Raw genomic sequence first — 21,975 nt, 5'->3', positions numbered from 1 at the left:
ACAAGTCAATTTAACAAATGTCAGCACATTTAACATTGCTGTATAACAGCCAAGGATACAATACAATACATATTTTAAATATTGAGTTGGGCAATATGACAACATTCCATAATGATAGAATTGATTATTGAAATCTGGAAGTGCAGAAATACTATATGGACTAGAATGTACATGTGCTTATCTGTGGTACACAGTGTATTGGGTGTCACGTGTAATCTGCTGGTGGACCATATACTTTTCGTTGTGCAGCAGGTTTTCCGCCAGGAAGGAGAAACTGTCTTTTGCCACTGAAACGGACACTCGTCTCCATGTTTATGACAGATGCTTGTGAGTTTACTGGACCCTGTAAGTTTTTAAAGTACTCTGTTTTTCGTGCACAGTGTAAAAACATACATTTGAGGGTAATCAGTGGCTCTAAATTGCGCGTCGATGTGGATGTTTGCTTGTTCTGTCTCTCTCTGTTTGTCCTGTGATGAACTGGTGACCGGACCTCGGCGCGCTCTGCCACCGCCCATTTTGTTTCCAGTTCCTCGTGACCTGAAGTTGGACAAAGCAGTCCAGAAGTCTGTACTTTCTACAAGTTCACATCTGTCATTTTTATTCAAACCAAAAGGAGGAGGAAAGATTAGATCTTTGACTCACATTTTTGGGAATGATGACGCTAGTTTGAAGGAATTTCTTGATGTAAATTCGACAAACGAAATAATTTACTCACGTTGATCCAGTGTAACGGCTCAGTTTTATCTTCCGATGCTTTGAAAACTTCCCCACTGTGTTTGAGCCCTCTCCCTTCATTAGCGGCACTCTTTTAAAGAGAATGACATGAAATGCTTCAACAGGTTCAAAGGGATATATCTGTTAGTTTGAGGCAAGTGTACTTTCAAAAACATAAAGAGCCGTATCAAGCACTCAACATCTAATGCTCGGTCCATCACAATGCTCTCACACTGTGAGAGGGAAAATACCACATTCATCCAGAGGCCTCACACAGAGCCGCTGATGCTGGGAAGAAGGAGTCACCATCTTGTCGAGTGGGTAGGTGGGGGGGGGGGGGGGGGGGAGGAATATGACTTTTACGGGAAGGAATATCTCCCCAGTGAGAGCACTGGCGAAAAAAAAAACCCACGCGAGTGTGTGTGTGCGTGCACACATGTGCCACGACCCAGATTTTTCTACAAACATGCATGAGAGAATAGTGTTTCGGTGATTGTTGCATTCCCGACATTCCTTCCTGAGAATTTCCAGGCAGCGTGAGGCTCACTCTTCCACAGCTCTGACATCACGAGGGGGTTCCACTGCTTTCCACATTCTTCCTCCTGCTCGCACACAATCACACCCATATTTGGAAGTGAGAGGAAGGGAATCCCAGATGATGACTCAAAGGCTTCGGCTGTGGAGGGAAATTCTCCCCACATCTGTTTTCATGAGTGTGCATCTGTGTGCACGTCGGCCCTGTGTTGCTTTTACGTCCTCGAGCGGAGAACCCAACTTTTCAGTCATGATGTGGGTTTTTAACAGCTTCCTGAGACAATAGTGCGTATCTGCACAGAAAAACGGGCACCCAAAGTGACGTTGTCTTGCTATTTATAACCTGATTCTCCTGGCAGCCATGACAGATGCAAAAAAAAAAAAAGAAGCGCTCTCGTGGATATGCACATTTCTTGGAAAAACAACATTTTCCACACGATGGCGACGAGAGTGACAATCTGTGATGCACTTCACGCAGCGGTAACACGGGAGTTCGATGCTGAGTCGATATGTAGGCTGTAACCAGTCACCCTGTGTTGGACCCACCACAAATGAGGCCACAGCAATAGATAGCACCACAGGCTGCTCAATGTGTTCAGCAGAGTGTGACCAACCATCTGCCAGCTGCAGTAAACCGGTACCTCCACAGAGAAGTTCACAGGAACCAGTTCACTTATGAAAAAAATCGAAAACTCAGAAGACAAAGTTGAAATTCTCTGTGAGATGAATGGCGATAAACAACCAAAGGGTGGGGGGGGGGGTCGGTCTCTGGGTGTGGAGCCACACATGGACCTAAATTTAGGCCCACTTTGTTCTCGTTTGCACACTGGTGCCAGAGCACTGGGCTCTCTGGGTTTGTCTGTGGTCCAGTGTATCAGAAAGAGCGCTGTTGTTCTGCCTGGCAGTCAGAAACGCAGACGTTCCCTCAAGCAACCCAAAATGAAAGGAAGCTTTCATGGAATATTCTGTTTAGCCGCACAGACTGTTGTGTATGATACTCACAGGACCCATAAAACAAGTAATTCACAGACAATATCTCACCCACGCTCTCTTTGCCACAGAGTACAGCAACATAAATCTAACTGATTTCAAGTAGGAGCTGAGGCCGTGTTCAAAGGGTTTCAAACACAAGTTTCTCGATCCGGGCAAATAGGCCTGACATGATTTTAAAATGGACACCAAAAAAAAAAAAAAAGGAAGGCCAATCAATACAATTCACAAAAATAAGAAAAGAGGTGATGTGAAGATGAGCAAGTCTGAAACTAATCAGAGAATACTGTGTAGACCGGTTTTCCTTTACATTATTCTGATCTCCGCAGGGACACTGTATGGTGATGTTAGGAGCCCCCCCTGCACACAAATGCCTCCCTTCTTCATTAACAAAACAAGCTAATTAAAAATGTGTTAATGTGCTGTGCTGTGGGCATCTTTAGAAGAGAGGTGTATCGACAGCTGGAAAAAAAGAAGCAATATAAGCATATGAGTGACATGGTAAAGGCTAGTGAATGATTAAAAAAATGATGACACAGTCATTGTCATGTAACAAGAGTTGGTAACACACGCATCCTACGTATCCGTTTGGTTGTGTGAGTAAACAGTGCAGGAGGAGAGAAAAAAACCAAAACGAACCAAAGTGACTCACTGTAAACCAACTGGGAAACACAGTGTCACATCCTGAGTGAGGGCGAGAGATGCCCTCCCTTTCATTGAAGGACAGATGGATCCCCCAATCTGTTGTGTGCCAGCGTGCCAAAGGACAACTGGCCACCGAACGTCTCGCACACCACACCTGAGAGCAGAGGCCTCCAGGTTCTGGAGGGAAACTAGTGCGCAGGAGAGAGGCTGTGCAGGACAGACACCATCCTGCAGTGCAGCGTCCAGAAGCGGCCCTCCGGCGCCCTCTTATGGACTCACAGGGTACTTTATATTTATATCAAGACGTCACTGCGGACCGTACCACCGCTTCTAAAACAGGGGTGAGCGTTTTCAGTTAACGCTCTACTTTTCCAGCGTTGTAACCTGTTTTCATAAATATTACACATAATGTATGTAGTTTTAAAATATATAGCTTTGTAAAATTGGACAAAAATGAAGAAGAGTGCGGATTAATCCGTTTCGAGTTTATGACCGGAAGTGGAAAGCGAGAGGCGCCTTTTCTGAGCTCATGTTGTCAAGCCAAATACAGTAGTCCCATGCTCTGCCCATAAAAAGAACAATAACACCACACACTACAACACCAGCTTTAATAACTCCACTTACACAGCATGGCTGCTAAAAAGAAGCGAACTCCAAACGCAGAGAGCGACAGCTGGGTTGTCATCGCTGCAGGTAGGTTAGAAGGAGCTCTGTCGTGCTAACTGTGCTAACCGAACGAGCTCTGCAGACAGGAAACTTACTACATCCTGATAAAAAAGGTCACGATCTACTATTACACAGGCGGACACGAATGTAATAATTATAATCATGCATATCAGGTTACAGATTATATCTTTGCATTCTGACAGTTGTGCATGTGTACTGTATTTCATCTACACACTACATGAGCATGGGTTTGTTTTGCAGTATTTAGAAGGATGCTCATGCACAAGAGTGTCTGGAGTTAAGAAACTTGTTCATGAATGTATTTTCTGCAGGCTGGATTATTAAGTCTGCAGGTCTCTATTTAGACTAAAATAGACTAAATAGACTAAAAAATAAAAGTAAAAAAATCTGACTTCTAGTCTATGACGCTTTAAATGGTCTTGGGCCTAAATACATCTCGGATTGACTTGTAGAATATAAAAACGGACTCCAGACACTAATTTCTTTTAAATCAGGACTTAAACCACTTATTTGCTCAGGCACTTATTTTATTATGTTGATCTTAAAGTTTTTAGTGTATTTACTGTCTTCTATGCCTCTCTTAATCGCTATGTTTTTCATAATATCAATTGCTTAAGATTGAGTTTCTTAATTGCCTTTAAATATAGTTCCTCTTCTTTCCTTGTGAAACACTTGTGTCTGACTGGTGCCATACAAATACATTTGCCTTTCGTTGAAATAAAGTTAAACATCAAAGGAATATTTATACAACTAACATATGTGCACATAATTCAATGTTGTGCATGAACAGTTTCTATTGATGAAATTTACTTCATGTGTCCACAGACTCCGCCGTCAACACACAGAAGCACAACAGTGATCCAGCTTTTGTGCGACTGAGAAATCCCGCGACAGGTTTGACCTCGTTCATCTTGTGTATTTTGTATTTATGAATCACTTAAACTTTGCCCTGGTTTGATTAACTTTATACTGTTGTGTCCTCCTGTGTAACAACAAAGAAAGATGAAATTGACATTCGTTCAACTCATAATGAATCACATAAAACATCTGAATCTCAATTCGTGGACAGGATTTTATCTTACTGCTGTTTGGAGACAGCACAGTAGCACTGAGTAATTTCAGCTTGTATTTCCTGATATTATCACGTAAAATTAAAAGTATTCCTTCTCAAAGCACAGACCTGGATTCATTGACAAGTCGTATCAGTCGCCACTGATCAAATGTCACAAGCCGGTAAAAGAACTTTAAAAAAAGACAAAATATTTAAAGAGGGAGTTGCTTTAACCAGAAGATATGAGTAAAAACAGCTAAAACCTCTTAAACATCTAAAATGATCTTAATTTCTAAAAGAGAAAAACTACTTAAAAATTCTCATTTTCTACTGAATTCTGCATGACGGTCATTTGTTACCTCGTCAATCAGTAATGATCAAAGCTAAAGTCTAATGTGGACATTAATCCTATGGAAACTAACGTAAAACCATCTGCATCTACTAGAAAGACGTTTGGAGCTCCTGCTTGTTTCCACTGAAGTGACGGCGTGTGTTTTTTCCTGGTGCAGATGAAGCGTCTCTGTACCTGCTGGGCAGCGGAGACGTGCAGCTTTACGAAGTCAAAGCGTTCCAAGAAGATTTCCGCTCTTGGTTTATTGGCCAGGCGGTGCAGCGAGGTGAGTCTCTTCACTCACCAACTGACGTCCAACTGAGTTCTAAACCAAAGCTCCAGTTTCAATGACGACTCCGGGGATATTGGGGAATGTTGTATTCATAAAGTAAGAACTGATGCGCTTCACTTCGCGTCTCAGAAAGACGGACAGAGTTAAGACGAGATCCTTCTTTTCAGAAGCTGCTAGAAAAACAGAAAAATCTTCAATATAAAGTTCATTGACATTCTACACAATGGTAAAGATGTTTAAAAGGCTGGGAGATTTTTTTTTTCTTCCAATCATCAGTTTCAAAACATTACTTATCTTGTCTTTGTTTTTATCTTCTTTCTATTGAACAGACGGGAAGCTCATCTTTGTCACTCCAATGGATCCTCTCTATTTAATTTTACCCTATTTGATCAAATCTGGCAGAGAGGTAAGAAACTGAATCTTTTGTCCGACACTGCAGCTTTGTTTGAGCTCTCAGTAATTAAACACTTTCAACTGAAATTGGGAAAAAAGAAGGTCAAAAAGTCAAATATTGTATTTTCAACAGCGACGTAAAAAGCATGCAGCACTGACGTCTAGTTTCTTTACTAATCCACTGTTTTATGATTCAGATATCTGTCGAATAACTAAACCTTCACATCAATGAGACTCTGATTGAAGTGTAACGTCGTCTTGGTGTTTTAGTTTCCATTCAGGTGCACGGTGTCCTCGTCTTCTGCTCTGACAACAACCCGGAGTCAAGAAATGAAAAGCAAAAGAGCTTTTATTACGATGTCTTTCTTTTACTAGAACTGGTATATTGAGGCCAACGAGTTTATGTAATCAGATTACACTTCTGTGTCCGAAAGAGTTCTTGCCCGGCATCAAGTTTTCCATTCCCACCTGGATTATGCAACTTTCTTAACGCTACTACTCAGCACGGGGAAATAAAGGTTGCAGCTTCAACATTGAGGTTATTTATTTATTTATCTGTTCTCATTATAAGGGGAAGTTTCAGCCGGCGGAGCAGCTGGTCGTGGACGAGGCCTTCCCAGCGTGCTCGCGACTGCTCAGCTGCACACGCTCGCTGGCCGCCATGCACCACGTCACCGAGGAGAAAGGTGAACTGCAGCATTTTTTTTTTTTAAAGGTCCCACGTCGAGCAAAACTGACTTTCTAGTGGCGTTCTATATGTGTACGAGGCACCTGTGGAAAAAGAAAGTATCGTCTCCATCACTCGTTTGTTCCACTTAGGGAATGTGAGCTTGTACAGGCGAGTCACGATTTTTCCTTTTGTGACATCATGTGGGGAAAATACCCCCCTCCCTCTGGCAGTGGAACTCTGCCTCACTGGTATATTGAACAATAAGAAAAAACACATTTCCCTTCACATTTAGCAGGCGGTAATTGTAAACATTAGTGCGTCGGACCGGTGTTCCAGATGAACTTGTTTCCCTGTTAAGTGATGACCGGCTTCCTTTATGGTCCCTGGTTGCTGCTCGTAACGGCAAATATTAAAATAAGACTCTGAAACGGTGCGACACTTGGAAACTTCACTCTAAATGCTGTTTAATAGCGTTTTGCCAGGACGGTTACGGGTTTCTGTGGGGTTTTTAACATCTGTTTTTTGTAGCAACAAGGGATAAAAGATCAAATTAAAAGGATTAAAGACCACCAGTTAGCAGGGAAACCACTTAATCTGAAACACCGGGAAAGCTCTTCTCACTGAAAAGAGCCTACAATAGGCCTGTTCTCACAAGAGCTCACTAGAGGGACTTTTAGACTGAAATTCAGGGGAAATACACTTTGAATACAACGTTGTTGGACCTCTATATGAAATTGTTTAAAAAAAAACAAAAAACGTCTAATATAGGACCTGTAAAGTCTTACAGCTACAAGTTTGAGTGGCTAAATATTGTGATCTGGACATTTAGAGGTGGGGAGCAAGAAATTTCATCGATACAGTGAAGAGAAGACCATGAAGTGGTTGAAAAAGAAGGTAATCAAGATCATTTCAGCTAGAATGCAAACTTTTTATACAAGAAAGCACCACTGTGTCAAATTGAATAAAAAAACCACCACATTTTCTGGACGTTTTGCTGCAGGTGGAGAGAACTGTCGCTGCTCTCAAGATAAGAAATGTGTCTGTGGGGGAAGGAGTGAAGTCTGCCACTTACGTCAGGGTGAAGTCAGATCCTGACGACCATGAAGGTGACCTGTTTGAGCTTTTGAGGTTTAAAAGGAATCTCATAATTGTCCTTTTTTTTTTTTTTCCCCAACGTTTCACAGCTTGTTTCTGCAGCAACAAACCACTAGATGGCAGTAGTGGTGCATAAGTATTTCCCCATGGGTTAATGTTTATCATACGTTACTGGGAACCCCCCCCCCCCCAAGTTTAAATTGGATTTTTAAATAACCGAAGTAGAAATATTTCATTATGTCTGAATTGGTTTCCATTGATACAGAGGACTACCTGCGCTACGCCCACGGCCTGATATCAGAGTACATCAGCGAGGAGCTGAGCGGAGCTCTCCTCAAACACTTGGAGTAAGTTAGAGATGATTGACATCGGTGCTTTTCCACCGCCGGTTCAACATGGCTGCTTTTTGCTCCTCCGCAGGTTACCGGAGCTCACGAGTCCCGAGGAGACGGAGCCTCCCTCCAAGGTTCGTCTGCTCTTCCAGAGCGGCGTTTCCTCTCACCTCCGCTTGCCGTCGCAGCCGCTGCTGTGCTTTACGCCTCCAACATTCCTGCATGAGATTCCATTCCTGAGCCGTGTTGGTTTAGTTTGTGAGAAATAAAGGATATCAGGTGGCGGCCATCTGTCATGAAAAGCTCTCCCTCTCTCTCTCTCTCTCTCTCTCTCTCTCTCCCTCGCTCTCTCTCATGGTTTTTGGCAGATGAGGAAACTTTCCGACAAGCTGGTGGAGGCTGGAGAAGACTACACCAAATTCAACAGTGAAGACTTTGCACGTAAAGTGAGTTACCGACGAGCTTGGCGGCTTCCACTCCGCTTGCTTTGCGATCCTCCCGTCTTGGAATGGCGGATGAGGGTGATGGAGCAAAGTTCATGATGTGTACTGAATTCCCTGCTGTCTCCAGCAAGGTCATCCAGACTTATTGATTTCTTCTCCCCTTCTTTTTTTTTTTTACATTTTTTTATCCCAGCCGCCCAAGAAGATGACGACAGCTCAGAAAACTCTGGCCAAGGTGGACAGAACCGGCATGAAGCCAATGTCATCCTTCTTCAGCCCCAAGGTCAAAGCAGAGAAAAAATGAACGCAGTTCCTGATTTGTAGCACGAAACGTTTGTAATAAAGGCGAGAAAACGAGACGGGCGCTTCATTTCTAGCGGGTTTGATGGGCGGCTGGGGCTCGTTTTCAAATCACAAGGTTGCCGGTTCGATCCTCTACGTGTGTCTTTGAGAAGACTCGGATTACTCCTGATGTGGGACTGAAACAGCTCTGACACTGCTGGGGTGGTTAAAACAGCAAATGAGGAAAAAATCCCATCAAATATGCCTTAAAGATTGAAGCTGCAAAGAAAAACTCAACTGTTTTAACAATTGTCATTCATCTTGAGTGGCACAGTAGTGCCATAATAACCTACAATTTTAACTTTAGAGTTCTTTGAAAACATGCAAACTACACAGAATGACCCCAGCGTCAGACTCAGACCAGGGATACTCTGAGTCAGGCTTCAATATTATTCAAGGCTGCAAACATCGAGAAAGTTTCTAGTTTGTCTGATTGTGTCACGAATTTCAATCTATTTTATTTTCCAATTGCATGCAAACGCCACACACACACACACACAGAGGGAAGGACGTCTAAGAACCCCAAACAAAGAAAGACAGATCAGTGTTTTTTAATTAGTTACTTGTGCGACGGTTAATGTCTGAGAGGGTTTTAACTTTGGCATTGATACTTTAAAGACGAGCCACGTCGGAGCCTTTCAAGCCGCTCCGCTCTTGGACTTCACCTTGATAAACCCGAGCGTTTAAAGGAGGAGGACATCCGCACGGTGCTCTGCAACTCGCACCTTGAAAAGGCGCATTGTTACCAACGGCACAGTTTGGCTTTGAATTCAGGAATGCAGTTTTCTTGGCAGGTCTGATCTATAAGCTGCGGAAGCGCCTGTATTCCTCACAGCGTTTGAATGTTTCTTCTATTGAGTTCAGTTCAAAACGTGTTGTGAAAGGAGCGTTTTTGACACCGAGTTCAAAGTCATTAGTTTAACAATTGGGTGTTTAACGAAGGCTGTGCACAACGCAGACACGGGGCCGGAGCCGTCTACTGTATGGAGAGAAGAAACAAAAAACTGTTTGACTCTTTGGAATAATTCTAGGGTTTTTTTCTCTGTGAATTCATCCCAACATAAGACTGGATCTGACAAATAAAACGTGTTAAACTAAAGTCCACACGTAAAACATCTGTAGATTTAATACCAGTTACACCAGGGGTGTCAAACATGCGGCCCGGGGGCCAGAAGCGGCCTGCCAGAGGATCTAATCCGGCCCGCCGTGTGATTTCTTTTCTTTTCTTTTTTTAAAGTTTAAATATGAAAACTGACAGAGGCTGATCTAAAAACACTCGATTGGCAAAAATGACATTCAAAACCGCCCTTGGTCAGAATTTGACCCCCGACATTAATGCATCTGTGGAGGTCACATAACGCAACGCCTTTCACAATAAAACAACGAGTCCAACTTATGTGAAATGATACTTTGGACACATAAACTCAAAACAATTTCCAGATGATGACAAATTGTTTTAATCCTGAATAAAAATACGATATCCAGATACAGGTGACTGAGGTTTTTTTTTTGTTGCAAATATATCTGATTAACTTTAATATGTATATTTCAGAATAGACTGGCCAATTCTTGCAGTTACGAAAGGATCAAAAGAAGGAAAGACTTTGCATTTGTCCGTATCTGCAGTTTAATATTCTGTTTGACTTGTTGGGCCTCCAGAGGTCACATCAGGTTGATGTGGCCCCTCAACTCAAATGAGTTTGACGCCCCTGAGTTACACGTTTCAGTTGTGGGGCCACATTCAGCCCAATTTCATCCCCCCCCATGGAAAAGAATCACATTTCTATATGACACCTGTCCTTTAAAATAACCTTTAAATGTAAAAAAAATTAAGTATTTCTTTGTTGTGGCATGGAGTATACATGAGGAAAATATCCAAACCAAAACAAATAGTACTGGGGATGACTTCAATCTCAACATAAAGCCATTTTTTATGAAACCTGTTGGAAAATACAGTGAGTCCATGAGTCTTCTGAAGTTTGTTTAAAAAAAAGAAAATAAATCAATGATTTATTTAGAATTTTCACAACTGTCTTGGTTTAACCGCCCCTTGTGAGCTGGTTTTGGGCCACAGGCCTCACGTTTGACACCCCGGGTCCAAACCCTCGTAGGCAACTTTAACAATCAATAATTAAATCGACTGTTGTTCACGCCTGGTAACAACCAATAATATAATGATGGCCAATAACGTCGTAACCTTGGCCATTCTGAAAGCAAAGAATGAATGAATAACTGCCAGTATTGTAATAGAATAGTAAATGATTGTTTACACCCACGAGAGCATTGCAGTGTATCTTAAATAAATAAATATCACGACCATCCCAATCAATATACCTATTTTTGATTAGCAAACTGCACAAAACCTGCAAAAAAACACCTTTTCTTTCCAAGACATGCACCGACAGTATATATGTATTATTACATTATCTGTTGCAGTTGTTACATTGTTACAGGATTATTGTCATACTACTTCAATCAACCAAATGTTATTTTCATAATGGATCAAATATCTTGTGCTACTATTGATAAGTTATTGTATCATGGGCTTTATGATGTTGAAAAAGCCCAACTTTACTACATTATTGACCATTGTTCCATTAATAATGGTCTTTTTTATATCGCAAGTGATATTTGGCAACGTTTCAAGTTTCTTTACATTCCTTGTGAACGAACCATACTGAGTTAATATTCAATAAAAACACCACGCTGCAGTTCATTGAGATTGCTGCAACACTAGTTTCACCGATGTATAAAGTCACGTTAACTTCTGCAACTTTTCATAATCACATGATCAAACTATTGTTTTTCTAGTCCCTTTGCTCTGACTGACGGATCCACTCCCAATACATTTGTCCAAACACACACACGCACGCACGCACGCACGCACGCACGCACGCACGCACGCACGCACACACACACACACACGCAGGAAGAACGTGCAAACTCCACACAGACAATCTGTTAACCCAGACTGTAGAAATCCAAACATCAGCAAATTGTGTTCGACATTCGTAACCCGGACGCAGAGCAAATCATATTTTTACGCAGGAAACTTTGAAACTGCATTTTTATTTGAACCAAAATGATGATTTTGCTCCTAATGTTGAACCGTTTGTTTCAGAATGTGTGACCTCTTAATGAAAAGTCAACACAGGCAATAAACAAATAATTATGAATTTCTCAGTGGCTGGTCTTTAAAGTCGATTCGTTCGACTCAAACTGCTCCTGTCAGTCAAACATTAGTTGAGAAAAAGTTTGACACATTTCATCTCCAGTTTCCCTCCATGAAGCTGGATTATTGAGCGTCTCTATTGATTGTTGCAGACAGATTTTGTCGTTGTTGTTGCTGCAGATCACGGTTGTCTGACCACACAAATTAAACCGGGCTGCCCGTCAGTGTTGTGCCGCCGCCGCCGGTTTCCAATGTCCCTCCGCAAGCTTCACTGCTTTTTTAATTTGGGCTTGAAGCGCAGAGTGTGGAACGCGCTCTCCACCACTTTGGGCAGGTGGATGGGATTCCTCTGGAGCCGCAGCCTGCTGCTCGTCGACCCGCTCGGCTTCTTCTTCTCCTTGGCACAGTGGTGAGCCGCTGGCTCTTTGGACTCGCCGGCGACCCGAGGGACCCGCAGGACCCAGTTAGAGTGGAGGTCGTGCTCGGCCGAGCTGGAGGCCACTGAGGGAGGGAGCGCAGGGACGGGAGCCGTTAGTGATTCTACATCTGGATACTTGGACTTATTCATGATGAAGCCACACCTGCGCTTTCCTTGCAAACATTGGAAATGATATTTTCCCCCGAGTCACGGAATGCGACATGAGCAAGTTTAATGTCGGTACAAGTAGAACACAATGACATTGAAGGAACTGAGCACAGATAAATCCTCAATTTTCACAAGTTATTAGAAAACAAGCAAAAAGTCAATAAATATTTGAAGAAGCCTTCCATACTGTCGATCATTGTGTCACATAAAACCCACACAACAAAGTACACTGGTGAAGTAAAGTTCTGTTCGGGGACAAATGGCAGATTATACTTGTGTATAATATGTTATTTTGCTGTCAGAATATTTAAAAAACACATTTTTTTTGAAGGCATCCAGTAAGAATTGTATCCCATTTAGAGATTCATTTCAATTATATCATTAAATATCATGTCACTCTGGCCAGTTTTGAACTTTCCAAAAGATATTAGTAGATATAAATGGCATTTATTGGTGTTTAATCATATAAAGGACTTTAATGAAAGCGTAGTGTGTTAATTCCTTATTCAATGAGTGAACTTCATCTAAAAATTGAACAGAAAGAATTGCGGATATATATTTTCTCTTGGTGGATCTTTCAGTCATCTTAAATCTTCAGACATTAACAATAGTATGACTCATCTTTTCTGCAATCTATGAAGCCCAACTCCAAAATGTTTGGGAACATTTGTAAAAACGGGATGCAATGTTTTGTGATTTTCATCAAATCTATTTAATCTATCAAATTGACTAAAGTGAGAAAAAAACCAAAACAATTTCTGTTCAGAAAATGTATAAATCAAAGATGGCATCGCCTACAAACTCAGCAGCAAAGGCAACATCTGGCTTGTTTACAGCAGAAAGTTGAAAATCCTACATATTTTAAAGTGTGAGGTTGTAATAATGCTTGTGCCTTAAGGTCCTCACATCTGGAATGGCAGCGCCAACTGAAAAGTCTACAGAAGTTTTATATCTGCACAAGCTACCACACAACCATGTATTTTATCGTCACAAAGTTGGACCGTACATATATTTTTTAATCCTCAAAGGTCGTTTTTACTGATGTTGCTTCAGAGTTTGTCGCATTATTGTCGAGCCTTTATCTGTTTTCTAAAGGACTCTTTTCATACCTGGTTGAGTTCTGATCGCGGATCCTGCTTCTATTCTTTTTCAGCCTTTTGTTACAACCCAACTTTCTGACACGTGTTAAATGCAGAAGGAATTAACATTTGTGGCAAAATGTTAAAACCCACCTTCCTTTCGCTATCTGATATGTGCTTGTCGTTATATTGTAAGGCCTCATCTGCATGACGTTTCAAGTACAAATGTATTGCTTTCGCGTTTTTGTTTCAGAAAATGCGCAAAATGAGGTTTTTTGTAACGAAACAAACACCCGACGTGGTGTAAACGTCAAACACATGTGGAGAACGAATCGATGAAGTCCCAGGAGAGTTTAAACTGGGATTCAAGACAAACGTTGTTCTTGTCCAGCTTATACCGCATGAAACTATTAAACCTATTAAAAAAGGCAGTGGGACACATGCACAGCCAGCATTTAAGAAAAGCCGCGTTTCCATCTTGCCTAATGTTAAATGTGAGTGACTGCTTTAGTCTTTCAAAGCTTCTTTATTCCACACTGTGGGACACAAGTTGAAAGTTCTCAGGCCGGTGATTAAAAGCATTGTGAAGAGTGATAGTGACTGTTTTCACTTTCAAACCCGCTGCTCTAAGTTACATGAAATCGTTCCTCCCCACGGCAATAAGACTTTTTAACTCTTCTACCTCCGTCAGAGCCTCAATCATCACCACCTGGACTAGATTACATTGATACTTATATTGTATCATATATCTCATATGGCATATTGCATGTACATATACATATATTTATACATGTGCAAGTACACTATTACCATTGGTATTATTATTATTATTATTATTATTATAAGTACCGGTATACTATTATTATTGGTATTATTATTATTATTATTATTACTGCTATATATATATATATATATAGTTATTGTTATTTTATTGCTACAATATTGTTATTGTTATATTATTACTACCATTATTAGTAGTACTATACACGAGTATTATACACTATTACACATTGTTATTGTCTGTATTATTGTTATTATTATTATATAATGCCTACTTCTAATGGCTCTGCCACTGCACCTTACTATTTATTTATCTTGCTTTTATCTCGTGCTTATTAATAAGTGCCCATGTTCCGTTCTGTTTTTTACTTTATGTCTTATACCCAGATATTTTAATATTTTAATTTTTTACTTTTATTTCTATTCTATTGTATTTTATAATATTCGTATGTACCAGATTGCTGCAACAAAATAATTTCCCTTCGGGGATGAATAAAGTAATTATCTATCTATCTATCTATCTATCTATCTATCTATCTATCTATCTATCTATCTATCTATCTATCTATCTATCTATCTATCTATCTATCTATCTATCTATCTATCTATCTATCTATCTATCTATCTATTTATCTATCTATCTAAACTCGCCTATGAAATCCACGTCGGCGTGCCCGTCGTCCACGTACGGCTTGGGCGGCGGTTCAGGGTCACAGCTCGCAATCACTGCATCGAAGAACTGCAACGTGTCTTCTTCGCTGGGGGCCGGGGGAATCTGTGGGCGAAAAACACGTTTTGAAACGTTATCTTTCCACGTGAAGTTACTGGAATCGATTCAACCTTACCAGGCCTTCCTCTTTTGACGGCGGCGGCGGCGGCGGCGGCGGTGCGGGTTTCTTCTTGGAGGACACGGAGGCCTTGGTGTCATTATTTTTCAGATCACTCACGCTCTTTGTGTACCGCCTCCTCAGAGCGACAAGTGCTTCCAGGTACTCCAGGCAGTTCTGATTGTGGGAGTACAGCCATATCCGGTCCTCCTGCCTCTGGTAACAGTACAAGGTGGACTCCACGCTCACGGTACTCTTGCTCCGCTTCAGAGTGGAGCCACCGGCCGTCTGGGTTTTCTCTCCCACCACCAGCATGGAGGTGCTGCGGACCAGCCTGACGGTGCAGGCGTTGTGGTAGTCGTGTCCGCCGCCGTCCCGTCCTCTGTGTCCGTGATGGTTGGGACGAAACACATTGTTGATCTTCCTGAACATGCCGCTACGCCGAGCCTCCCATGGTTCCCATCACACTCTCGTCTTGTCCTCCATGCGAGTGGCACTCGTCCATCGTCCCAGGGCAAGCCGATGACCTTGAAGCGGTGGGTCCTGTCGCTGTCCGCGGTGCTGAAGCTGTGGCTTCTCGCCGCGACACAGAAGCGGATCTGAAAACAGACGTCCAACCCGATCTCGTGATGTCGTTATTGCTATCAGATGTCGCTCAGCAACACTGCTGTGGCAACGGAGGGCTTGTAACTTGACACCGTTACTGCCAAGCAGCAGGTGTGTGTGTCAGGTGTCGTGACTCAGACCAGAGGCAGCGCACACACACCGGGAAACAGGCTGGTGGTTCCACATCACTTTGTAATAACGGGGCGGTTCGACAATTCAGTTTGATTTGTCTTGTACTAAATACAGCGGTCATTTCTAGGCACTTGAAAGGCAACTGTATTCTCACAAAACCAAACAATTACTTTTGAAAAATGACTACAATCTCAACATAAAGTGAACTATAATGAAACCTTCTGGTGCAAAATACAGTGAAATGTAAAAAAAACTAATCTTTTTACAAACTCGCCCTGACAGCACAACTTTGAGACTAATGCTAGTTTACAGTCTTTAACGGCAGCATCACTGATGTCTCAGCTCGGGGCTCGGTGTCGCGTTGTGCTGCTACTTTTAAGAAATGTGTTCAGAAATCAATGTTTCACTGGAGATTTGCTTTACCATTTGCTTGGTGATTGGAGCCTCTTTTGGCCTGCAGGCCTTATGTTTGACACCCCCGCTTAAACATCAGCTTCTTCAGTCTAGCTGAGGCTATATAACATAATTCAACATGATAAATTTGACTGTGAAAAATGTATCAAGAGCAATTAAGGATGCATCACCCAGTGCACTTCCTGTTAAATTTACTTTCAGGTTTCAGTTTTAATTCTCCTTTATGATGCCTTGAGTGGAAACACCAGCTAGGATTGGCCTCAGTTAGAAAATATTTTTTTGGGGGGGAGAACACCTAGTTTAAAATAGTGCAAAACAAAAGAGAAGTATTAAATGAGGAGGATTTGAACTGCAGCTGGTATCACTGCTGATATCACATGCAGAGCTCAGGACAAATTGAACAAGTTATATCAACATCCTGGATGTTTAAAAGCAGCCTTGAACATCTACGTGATGTTGACCCGTGTTTCTCATGTTTCCTCATCTAATGAATAAATGAAACCGCTCGCTCGTGTTTCATGCACTGTCGTTGTCGGGCCTCACTGTCGTGGGCAGAGGAAGTCCAAAGAAAACGGACCTAATTGAAAGCGAGACAAATGTGCAGACAAGATGCTTTCAACTCGGAAATAAAAATCCCGGGCCATAAATAATGCCTGAAAGTTTCCACGGCTCTCGCTACGCCGATCGCTGATTTATTCTCACTGTAGAGAAGATTCTTTTTTTTTTTTTTTTTTTTTTTTCTCAGTTCAAACTATAAAGGCTGTCGCTTCGCAACTGGCAAAGTTGTATCGCAGGTTCTCAGTTGGAAGGAGGAAATGAAATGTGGTCATAAGTTCACACTTCTGCTTGAAAGCCAAGGGACCTGACGGAGGGGGCGACACCTTTCTCCGTAACAAACCAGACAAACACAAAAAAAAATGTCAATAAAAAAGCCGGGCGTTCGATCGACTTCATCCAAAAGGAGGAATCAAACTCTGCAGCATTCTGTTGGCCGATATTCTCTTAAAGTCATAAACTTTCACTTCTGCTTTCATATGTCAGCCGCACACCTGCTTCTCTTACACAGAAACGAAACAGCACGGTTTCATTTGACCTGTTAATGGTTCGTGCGAGGCAAGACAAGGCAAGGCAAGGCAAGGCAACTTTATTTATACAGCACCATTCAAACACAGGGCAAGTCACAGTGCTTTACAAAGAAATGAAAGAAATACAGAAAAACTTTACAAAGACATAAGGAATATATTAATAAAATAAATACACTGAAGCTTTAAAAGAATTGAAAGAAATACAATAAAATAAATAATGAAGCTTTAACATTTGCATAAACTAGTCAGAGGACTAGCATATATATATATATATATATATATATATATATATATATATATATATATATATATATATATATATATCTCCAGAGATCTCCAGAGATGGGAAGAAAGTGAAAAAATTTCCATTTCCACTTCCTCCTGTGGTGGTGGTATATATATATATAAAAAAAATAACACATGCGCGCTCTCTTCTCACTCCAGCAGATGTTGAAAAAAAATACGATATTGATTTCAGAGGCTCCCCAAACCTGAAGGACTTCTGGAGCTTAAACAGGAGCTGAACCTGATTTGAAGACTGGTCTTGCAGGTATGAAAATATTTGTTTTGGATAAATTGATGTAGTTCCTGGATATTTTGGCTTTTATTTCTGAAATACATTGACTTCTAATCAGCTATGACAGCGTCACTCTCAGTCATTACAGGTTCCTTTATTCAGGCACAGTGTTCCACTGCTCCATGTGAAGGTGTGGTGACAGTTTGACCTTCATCACATGTTGCATCCTCTTTATAAATGACTTTGCAGCTCTCAGCATGTATCATTGATAAAACTCGGCCAGGGTGGTTGTTTGGCAGAGTGTGTTAAAGTCATTAGAGAAACCACCTGGCGATACTGCCACTAAAAGGATCCAGCCAGATGTTATGTTCAATTTCTGTTGCACAGATTTTCTAACAGAGTGGTCATCCTGACTAAATGGCTTTTATTTAATATGCAGGTTTCGGATTGAACGTTTTGAAATCATGCTTTGATGAGGGTGAATATACCTTCAGTGTAATAACTTTTGTGCCCAGAGTCATTCATTTTGACATTTTGTAGATTCTGTAGACATTTAAGTGTTCACGGGTTTAATTGTTTGAAACAGAACCTATTCTTTAGATTTCTGCTCAAATAATATACAGTATACTTGAATGAATGATGACTGATGAGAATATCTTCGTGAAGAAAAAGTATATTTGAATCACTTTAGTGTCAGAATAATGGGAATACTTTGACTAATTTGTGGGAATCATGACCACATGTGAAGTTACTTGGATTTATTTGGTGTTGGAGTTTAGTTTAGAATAGGAGTGGCTTAATATTAAGTGTAAAATAACTCGATTTTGAGAAAAGAGCACTGGTTGAGCAAAGCTTTCTATGTGCCCTCGCTTTTAGGAGGGATAATACCACACCTGTTTAGATTTAAAACAACAACAAAAAAACCCAACTGCCTGTTGAGAGTCTGCTTGATAATCTGAAGGCGACAGAAAGTGTTGAAAAACATGTTAAAAGTTACCTCTGAAGCCGAGCTTTAAATAGGAAAAATAGCTTTGAACTCAAGGGTTTTCTTTTCATTTCATAAGATAGTTAAGATAGATAGAAACTTCTCTTTGTGACTGTTCACATTAATTTCACGTTGCCGTTCACACTCTGAAACTCCGTCCGTCATGTTGAGCCTGGTTTCCCTCGTTCCGTCTCTCCTTCAATGATTGATTGGTTTGATTAACTTTTACCACACGTGGTCTCTCTTGCAGCCATGCTTTGTGAACCACGATTACTGAGCATGACCTTTGGTGAAGTGGAGGAGTGGGACCCTCACCCCCCACAGAAAGCTTTCCGCGGTGCCTCTGGCCTGCCGGGAGCAGCGGTGGCGGCCCTGGGATCTGGAGCGGCGGCGACTCTTGTTCATCCCAGCTCTCCGCAGCAGACGGGAAGCCCGGACCACCGCCGCGCTTCAGACGAGCTCCACATCTCTCCCCTACACTCTATAGATATGCGCCGAGCCCCCCTGGGCGGCCAGATGTCTCCGGGGATAGAGATCCCGGCCCACTCGCCCTCAGGTGGCGACACGCCGTTCTTCGTCCCGTCCTTCTGCCAGAGCTTCTGTAAAAACTACAGTGACCTCCATATTGGCGGCGACCAGGTGCTGCCTCCCTCGGCCGGCGACGGAGAGTTGAGGGTCTGCGCCGACCCGCAGGCTGCTGGCCCCGCCCTCCAGCCCTCGGAGGATTCTCTCGTGGGACAGCCGTCGCAGGGCGGGCTGGCGTTCCCCCTGAGGGGCGGTTCCAACCACTGGAGGCTGGGGAGCGGTCGCGATCGGAGCTTCGTGCTGCAGGGCCGCGAAGGCCCGTTCTCCAACTCCCTCCTGAACCACTACCTGGAGCAGAAGATCCTGGACCTCTACCAGCAGTACACCATGGAGAACATGGCAAGAGGTGGCTCGGATTCCCACACGGCCCCCATTTGCCCCCTGCTGGGCTCAGAGTTGGTCCTGACCAGCCTGGACCAGATCACTTTGCAGCTCAGCCGGGAGGGAAACCTGGAGGCCGGCCTGGCCAAGGACATGGTGCTGAGCTGCCTGCTGCGGGTGGCCAGCGACATGCAGTCGAGTGAGATCAGCACTCCCTTTCTGCAGATTTCAAATGATGCCTCCAGGGAGCAGCTCGCAGAGAATAAAGAGGAGTAACCCCAGTGTCAAGGAACCCTCTCATCCAATTCACTATTTATTGTAGCTCAAACCCCCCACACAAAAAAAAATGGAAGTGATGACAATTTCTTTTTCCCCTTTACCAGCTCTTGAGAAGGTGCTGAAAGCAAATTACATTATTAATAACCAGGAGAAAGCGCTGAAATAATGTACTGTGATTTTTCATTTGCAGCCGCTCCTCTTCCGTTTCTGAAGGACAATAAAGACAAGAAGTGAAACTGATAGTTCCTCCTTTTGATTTCGAACAACGCGAACTGTCATCAAAATAAAGAGGATTAACGATTGATGTGTGGCAGAGCCGATGTTTTCATATAAATCAATTATATCATTTAACAGGGAAGATGCTTTTAATGTTCCTTTTTTTACTCTTCGTACAAAAGTACATTTTTGCCGACAGAAAATAAAGTTTCCCCTCTCTCATAAATTGGTTTTAGTTATTCCATCCACACAGCTTGGCCTTCATGATTCAGAATCAAATTTCTGTGCAAAATAGGGAAGCTTTAAAATATGAACTTCTGTTTTTTTGTGTGCGCTTTAAACCATATTCCAATGGCCACTCGTGCACTCAGATAGCTCGGCTCCCATCGTCTCCCCTCTTCGTGTGTATTTGGGAGCTGATCAATTTAACTTGTATTAACTTTAAGACAGACTGTTTTTAGCGTAAAGTACATCTAATGTGCATCTTTAAGGAGGGGCTTTTACAAAATTACAAATTGCAGCTCAAGGTCCAAAATAATTGATTAAAAGTAACAAAGAGAAACTGATGCTGGTGAAATAAAGTCGAGAGGTTAGATTCACTTCTGGTGAGGAATGTCATGTGAATATATTTTAGGCATTCAAACTTCCTTACAAATTCCAATGGATCACAAATGACCATCCCCCCAAAAATCTGCAGTTCGGCCAACGGTCACCAGGGGGCGGTATTGTCACCATACTTATTAACCTCCATGACTTTGACACAGGGTCTGCACATGTGGCTCTTCAGCGCCTCAGTAGCGGCTCCCTGAAGCTTTCAGATTGTGTCACGCAAGTAAACATTCTGCATCTGTATCCTGTTAGCGTTTCACGTTGATTCTCAACATAGGCCCAATCTGCAAGGTAAAAACAGCTGAACAAGGTGGAAGAGCTCAGTCAGCCAGTAAGAGGAAACAAGAGGGAAAAAAAGAAGGAAAAAAAATTAAATAAAAAAAAAGGAAAAGAAATAAAATAAAAAGCAAAGAAATATTAAGAGAATAGGAAAAAAGAAAAAGGAAGTAAAGAAATTGCTAGTATGTCTAAAACTACTTTGTCCAATGGAAAACAAAGAGCAGTTATAAACAGTGAAAGAGGCCAAAATGGCCAAGATGCATAAACTCAGAATTAAAATGGTTAAAGTGGGAAAATCCACAAAAAAAAAAAAAAAAATCTCAATGGCTGAAACTGTCTTAGATTATTTCTAAATTACACCTGTGACACTTCATGAATGGAACCTTATTTTTTGTATGTACTGTACAGCAGTTATTCAAAAATGTCTTTCTTCTTTAATTCAGATAATTAGCAGGCTTTGTGGCACCAGACATATTTTGTTTGGTGCAAAATCATGGGAAACGACTCTTTTCCATCCATCCATCCATCCAGCAGTGTGAGTGTCTATAGACTCCATATATTTGCACCTGAGAAGTGATATTTGTCGTTTCACAATCCTCCAGGTTAAAAGTCCTCTGTAAGAAATGCAACTCTATTCTAGCTCAGCGGAGCCATGGCCTTCTGAGCCCGCGTTTGATCAACTTCCTTGTTTTCTGTCCGGAGAGTCGCAGGAGGAAAACTGTGTTTACGGAGCCGAGTGCCGCAGTCGTGTGAAGTCTCAAGGCTGCCGAGACACACGCTTGGTATTTCTGCCTCTTTCCGGCCCGAGCACGCCAGGTACACGCTAAAGGAGCAGAGTCCTTTAAGACCTAAACACGCACGTATAAATATGATTCACCCAATGCCAAGTTGCGCATTCAAATAAACCGATTTCCACCGACCTTGGAAAAAATGAAAAACATGCTACAAGCAGCAGTCTCTCTCACGCTCACACTCTTTACTCAT

At 42.0% G+C, this 21,975-nt stretch overlaps 3 protein-coding genes across 3 annotated transcripts; 2 read left to right on the top strand and 1 right to left on the bottom strand.

The window, feature by feature from the left end:
• Positions 1-3,428: 3,428 nt before the first annotated feature.
• On the top strand, positions 3,429-8,519 carry rnaseh2b (ribonuclease H2, subunit B). Its single transcript, XM_080498615.1, has 11 exons — positions 3,429-3,576; positions 4,396-4,464; positions 5,131-5,238; positions 5,574-5,650; positions 6,209-6,323; positions 7,137-7,201; positions 7,308-7,413; positions 7,668-7,749; positions 7,823-7,868; positions 8,103-8,180; positions 8,371-8,519. Exons 1-11 carry the CDS (start codon positions 3,513-3,515, stop codon positions 8,479-8,481), a joined length of 921 nt encoding a protein of 306 aa, XP_080354741.1. The 5' UTR covers positions 3,429-3,512; the 3' UTR covers positions 8,482-8,519.
• A 3,440-nt stretch (positions 8,520-11,959) lies between these two features.
• Positions 11,960-15,395, bottom strand: c9h13orf42 (chromosome 9 C13orf42 homolog; the record flags this gene model as incomplete). Its single annotated transcript, XM_080497708.1, has 3 exons — positions 11,960-12,192; positions 14,788-14,911; positions 14,982-15,395. The coding sequence occupies 3 exons, from the start codon at positions 15,393-15,395 to the stop codon at positions 11,960-11,962; spliced, it is 771 nt and encodes a 256-aa protein (XP_080353834.1).
• Positions 15,396-18,954: 3,559 nt separating this feature from the next.
• On the top strand, positions 18,955-19,884 carry LOC308131144 (TLR adapter interacting with SLC15A4 on the lysosome; the record flags this gene model as incomplete). The annotated part of the gene is made up of 1 exon (XM_080497751.1): positions 18,955-19,884. One exon carries the CDS (start codon positions 18,955-18,957, stop codon positions 19,882-19,884), a length of 930 nt encoding a protein of 309 aa, XP_080353877.1.
• Between the last annotated feature and the right edge of the window lie 2,091 nt (positions 19,885-21,975).

This window comes from Blennius ocellaris (genome assembly GCF_963422515.1).
Source record: "Blennius ocellaris genome assembly, chromosome: 6".
Lineage (NCBI taxonomy): Eukaryota > Metazoa > Chordata > Actinopteri > Blenniiformes > Blenniidae > Blennius > Blennius ocellaris.
The sequence above is the reverse complement of the archived record's forward strand: the minus strand, read 5'-3'. Positions and strand labels throughout refer to the sequence as shown.

Excerpts from the sequence above, each read along its gene's own strand:
- rnaseh2b (XM_080498615.1), top strand. The coding sequence starts at position 3,513 with ATGGCTGCTAAAAAGAAGCGAACTCCAAACGCAGAGAGCGACAGCTGG. Across the intron at positions 5,651-6,208 it reads TGATCAAATCTGGCAGAGAG|GGGAAGTTTCAGCCGGCGGA; the intron begins GTAAGAAACTGA and ends TCTCATTATAAG. Across the intron at positions 7,869-8,102 it reads AGACGGAGCCTCCCTCCAAG|ATGAGGAAACTTTCCGACAA; the intron begins GTTCGTCTGCTC and ends GGTTTTTGGCAG.